Raw genomic sequence first — 5,934 nt, 5'->3', positions numbered from 1 at the left:
TTTCTCTGTGTAGTAAAATGATAAAATGAACTTTGTTTTCATGTAAATGAGTAGGTACATTGTTTTTTGTTTTCTGTTGCTTGGATACTGTTTTTTAATTCTAAAATGTATCATAACATTTAGAAGAATATTTAAAATACGTGTGCTTTTTAAAATAATAAAATAAATTGTGCTCACCAATCATGGTAAAAAATGGAACACTTACAGTCCCCACAAGGATTCTCTGAGTACCCCTGTCCAGTTCCCTATGCCTCCTTCACTGTCCCCCAAGGCCATGACTAACCAGGCATTTGTAATAATCATCTCCATGTATTTCTTTATAAATTGACATCCTGTATGTGTTTCTAAAAAATATGTATTTTGAAAACCTGAGTAGCAAGTACAAACCCAGCAATGCAAAGAAATGCAGAATTGTCACTCTGGTAGGAAGTCACAAATTTTCTGGGTTATGGTCTACCGGAAGCTCCCCTCATTGTTTATAGCAGAGTGGGGCAGTGGAAGAGGTAGTGAAGTGTCACTTGGTGCCCAGGATTTTTCACTTTGTTTTTTCTTTTTTTTTAATTAATTAATTAATTTTTTATTAGTTTCAGATGTACAAAACAGTGCAATAGTTATACTTTTTACCCCTCACAAAATTACAACCCTCCCTTCCCCAATCCACCACCCCACTCCCAACCCCCTGTTTTGTTTTTAATGTAAGACTAGAGCAACCACACAAGGTCGTTTCTTGTGTGTATTATGCAAATCCTCTCAGATTACTGGGAAAGAAAAGTATATATAGAAACTTAGGATTCAGTATTTTAGTAAGTAGGGTAATCAAAAAAGGGAGTTTTACAATTGAAAGCTGAAAAAGCTTCATCAGTAAGATTTTTAGTAAGTGTTTATTCCTTAAACATTCTAAGTGGTTTCTCTCAAAATACAACAGTGTTACTTAAAATCAGAAAAGAGGCTTAAAGTGTCTTCCTGTAGCAGGGCAAGGATGACAAATAGGTTTCGGCTCATGTGCCTTCTTAGTTGATTGTAACGACCTGGAGCAGTGTGGTAAACGGATTCTGAGGTCACGTACAGCCTTACAGGAGGGTGTGGTGTTCATCTCTTCTAATTGGTGCTGTGGAACCACTGCTGCCCATTAAGCAGAAAAGATGATTTTTATATAGTTTCCAGACAAAACTAACATCCNCATTAGGAAGGTTGAGAACCGCTGACTTAGCCTGTTCTGCCCCTGGGAAACTAACAATTACTCAAGACTCAGCTCAGATTTCATTGCCTCTGTAAAGCAATCCTCAACCTGCCCAGTAACAAATTTTTATCCTTTTCTCTGTTTTCATAAATACAGAGGCACTGAGTTCCTAACCTGTATTGTAGTGCTTATCACATATTGGGACTTATATTTACTTTTTATTTTGAACTAATCGCAGATTCACAGAAAGTTTAAAAAATGTTTTCTGACCCATTTTGAGAATAGATCCCTTTACCCCTAAATATTTCAGTGTGTGTTTCCTAAAACAAGATATTCTCATAAGTAACACTTAAAGTTATAGAAACAATTAGTTAACATTAACAAAGTATTACCTGGGCCTTTGAGCCATGGCCTGCCCTAACCTTGTGAAGTGTACTTATTCTAATAATGGCCCTTGAGCCACTTTTCTTTGTGCTCAGGCCCACTCCCAATGCTTTGGAGTGCACTAGCTCTTCTAATAAACTTCTCTTTCACCACTTAAAAAAAAAAAGTGTTATCTAACCTAAAGGTCTTACAAAACTTTCACCAATTGTACCAGTAACGTCCTTTATAGCAAAAGAAAACGTTTTTGGTTCAGCATCCAAGTCAGGTTCATGCGTTGCCTTTAGTTCTCATGTCTCTTTAGTCTCCTTTAAAATGGAATCCTTTTTCAATCTTTCTGCCTTTATAACCTTGATATTTGAAGAGTACAAGCCAGTTTTTTGTAGACTGCCCTCAATTTGAGTGTCTCTAATGTTTCCTTAGGATTGTATTCACGTTATACATTTTGGCAGGAATAACACATAAGTAATATCTAAGTGATGTGTTGTCCTCGTGGGTCACATCAGAAGGCACGTACTTATATGTCCTAACTTGTGATATTAACTTTGATTACTTGTTTAAGGAAGTATCTGCCTTGTTTCTTCACCAAAAAGTTATTGTTTTTCCCTTTGTAATTAATAAGTATCTTGTGGGGAGATACTTTAAGAATACGTAAATATTCTATTTCCCATCAAACTTTTACCCACTAGTTTTTTAAAATCCATTGGTGATTCTTGTCAAAAACGGTTATTACATGGTTGTGGTTAAATGGTGATTTTCTATCCATCATCCATCCTACATTTACCAATTGACATTCTGCTAAAAGGAGGAGCTTCCTTCCCTCCTCCTGTATTTATTTATTTATATTTGCATGGATCCATGGATTCTTACATTAGTCTATGGGTTATAAATTATTGCTATTTTTTTAAACTTAGGTATAATTTACACACAGTAAAATTTACCTTTTTTATAATCTATTCTGAGTGTAAATAAACATATACAGTTGTAAAACCACCAACACCATCAAGATAGAAAATTCAGTTTTGTCACCCCCAGAAATGTACCTGTGCCCCTTTAGACCCAAGCCCTTCACACTGGCTCCTGTATCTTTCTGATAATGTCGTTATGAATTTTGAGGACCTCGTACTTTATGGCACAATGAGATAGGTGTTTCAGCTTCATCTTATGCTTTCCCTGCCCCAGCCACAGAATCTTCCTTTTAGTACTGAGTAGATTTAGAAACAAAGATCCCAATACTGGGTATATTCTTTGCTGTTGGGGTGTCATTTACTACTGGTATGATTGTCACCTCAGCAGACAGAACTAGGAAATATATATATGCACATGGTGTGCACACATAACAAATCTGGCCTTATTTGACTACTTCTTTCCTTCTAGTCTGTAATTGCCCAAGGTAGACCCACCTAACTCTTTTAATCTGTGGTCAGTCTTAAATTGTTAGATTGTTCCCCCCATCTACTCTATACCCCACTCCCCCACTCCCCCCAAAAGTGATTTCATTATCTATAGACACATGAATTGAGTCAGGAAGGCCCAAGAGACTTACCTGTCTGTCTGGATGTGTATACCTGAGTGCAGCCAGTGGCTAGTCAGCAAGCTCAGCAATCACAGAAACTTCTGGTTACAACATTATAAAATTTCTGACAAAAGGAAATAGGAGTAAAGTGAACTCCCTTTGGCTCATGGTTGTCATGTGCTGTACTCAATACCAAGCTTAAATTTTTTTTTTTTTAACCAGCCCATACACTCATGGATTTATATTTGTGAAAACTCCATTGAAAAACTTTAAATACACTAGCCCTACACTTGAGTTATTCAACAAATTATTTGTTCTCTCTGTAGCCACAGTGCCTAGCACTTGTTAGGCACTTGTTGAATAGATTAGTCAATTATGTCCCTAAATGTTGATATGAACACAGTGGGGAATACATTTTTTTCCCCTTTTAGCTAAGTATGTGTATTCACTTCCTTGAAAAATGACAACTGATGTATTTCTGTTCTATTAGGGTTTTATGTTTCCCCGCTTGCCAGCAAGGATATATGTTAACACGTTATTTCAGTTGACTTATTTTCTTAAACTCAATTTTACCTTTGGTAAGAGTTCACAAGCTGAGTTGAATCGGTACTTAAGAAAAGGCTTGACTAGGCAAAAGCATGTGAGTTTCGAGGTACCTGCAGACTTTCCTGGTACTTCTGAAAGATTGGTAGGTATTCTCTTTCCGCACACTGTGTTTCTGGCCTCATGGAAAGTAGTTCACTCTGCTTAAAATAACTTATGTACTTATACAGGAATAAAGACTTGCTGGACATTTTGCTATAAAACTGAAATGTTAAGTGAGAAAGGTGGCAGAAGAGCAGAAACCCACTGTGTTGTCTTTCAGGTTCTCTCCAGCAGTGCTGCCAGCAGCACCATCACAGCACTGTCGCCTGGAGGAGCGCTTATGCAGGGAGGCACACAGCAAGCCATAAACCGTATGTGCTGGGCCAGCTTCTGCTACTGTCCGCTTACCTAAATAAGCTCTAAGGAGCAAGAGGACAGGAGGGCTAACGTTTCATTGGTTTTTCTTTGGAGCATATCTGGGATTTTATTTTGTTGTTATGCATCCAGATCCTGAAACATATCTAGACAATAACTGAGGTTTCAGAATTGTCTAAAGGTTACAAACCAGTGGCACATAGTCTCCCTATTATCATTATAAATGCTTTCTTCTTTCCACCCCTCCCTCTTATAATAAAGAGAAACCTAAAAGTTTTTCCAAAATCTCAGGGGAATTTAAATTCTGGGATCTGTCAACCACAAAGTCAGTAATTTGTCTCAGAATAGTATATCCTGATTTGGCATTGGCAAGGAGCACATGTTCATGTTTATTCTCTGAGTGTTCATTCTTTCAGAGACTATACATCTGTGAAGATACCTTTTATCCTATGCACCTTTGTTTTGCAGAAATGGTGCCAAATGATATTCAGTCTGAATTGAAGCACCTGTATGTGGCTGTTGGGGAACTTCTGAGGCACTTCTGGTCCTGCTTTCCTGTTAATACACCATTCCTAGAAGAAAAGGTCAGAACCAGCTCCAAACACAGCCAGCTACTGTGGTAGTGTGACTTAGTGAGAGGTATTATGTTGAAACCTGAACATTGTATTAAGTGTTTACCGTGTGCCAGACACTGGGATAACTTACTTTGCACACGTTTCATTTAAACCTCATAGCATCCTGAGAGAATAGGTACTGATACCAGTCTTGTAGATGAAGAAACTTGAGGTCCAGACCAGTTCCATAGCTTATGACTGTACATCTTAAAACGTGTATTTACCTCTAAGCCACTGGGAGTGACTGAAGAACAGAGACCCAAACAAGTCACATCAGTAAAATTATTTGGTACATGTTTTAAGGATAATGAAATCTAAACTGAGATTGACAACAAATAAAGCACTAGCTATTTTACACTAAAACTCTTCTAACCAATTAAATGACAGTTGACAAATAGAAAAATATTTATAGTATTAATGGTAATAGCTTCACTATGTAGATTGCGCCTATAAACAATATTTAAGAGAAAGATAAATGCCCCATTAAAAATAATATGCAAAAGAGTTTTAACATGCAGCTCACTAAAGAATGCAAGTGGCCCAATACACCTAAGAGGAAATTTTCATACTCAGTAGTATTCAAATAAATTATCTTTAAAGCTACAGGAAAAGAGCATTTTTCATCTATAATCTACAAAAAAAAACAAAAAAATTAAAATGATCAGTGTTGGCTGAGTTGCTAAAAACAGTTCTTCCACTACTAGTGCTGCCTTTTTGAAAAATGCTTTGACCCAGAAATACAACATTTAGAAATTTAACCTAAGGAAATAATTAGCTGTAAATATTTAGCCATAAAGATGTTCCTCTACCATTGTCTGTGAAAGAAAATGTGGAAATGGCCTAAATTATCTACCAGAAGGGAATTGGTTAAGGAAGCGTTTGAACGTGTTAATGATCTCATATGATTGGTAGGATGTAATAAGTATATGTTTATTTTCTTCCTTTTGCATTTTTAAAATTTTTCTACAGCTATCATTTATTACCTTTAGGATAGATATTTTTTAATTAAAAAAAAATATAATTATATTAGATATTGCTTCTCTGCCTGGTGGAGCCAAAAATCTAAAAAAAGAAAAGTAACCTTCCTGTGTGGTTTCTTTTTTTTTTTTTAATCCCTATAGGTTCTTTGAGATTTCTCTTGAATTCATTATTTCTTTCACCTTTTTTAGGTAGTGAAAATGAAGAGTAATTTGGAACGATTCCAATTTACAAAGCTCTGCCCATTCCAAGAAAAAATTCGAAGACAATATTTAAGCACAAATGTAAGGCAACAATCTGATTTT

At 36.2% G+C, this 5,934-nt stretch overlaps 1 protein-coding gene across 7 annotated transcripts in view; it reads left to right on the top strand.

Moving 5' to 3' along the window:
* GTF2H1 (general transcription factor IIH subunit 1) overlaps window positions 1–5,934 on the top strand; it is a 42,016-nt gene that overhangs the window by 31,713 nt on the left and 4,369 nt on the right. For all 7 annotated transcript variants that reach the window (XM_019651387.1, XM_019651391.1, XM_019651392.1 and 4 more), the window contains 3 exons: window positions 3,943–4,033; window positions 4,506–4,621; window positions 5,821–5,913. In XM_019651387.1, coding sequence (XP_019506932.1) covers window positions 3,943–4,033; window positions 4,506–4,621; window positions 5,821–5,913 — 300 coding nt within the window. The remainder of the gene's footprint in view (window positions 1–3,942; window positions 4,034–4,505; window positions 4,622–5,820; window positions 5,914–5,934) is intronic.

This window comes from Hipposideros armiger, unplaced genomic scaffold (genome assembly GCF_001890085.2).
Source record: "Hipposideros armiger isolate ML-2016 unplaced genomic scaffold, ASM189008v1 scaffold_159, whole genome shotgun sequence".
NCBI classification, from domain to species: domain Eukaryota; kingdom Metazoa; phylum Chordata; class Mammalia; order Chiroptera; family Hipposideridae; genus Hipposideros; species Hipposideros armiger.
Note: the sequence above shows the minus strand (reverse complement) of the source record. Positions and strands in the feature narration are given on the sequence as shown.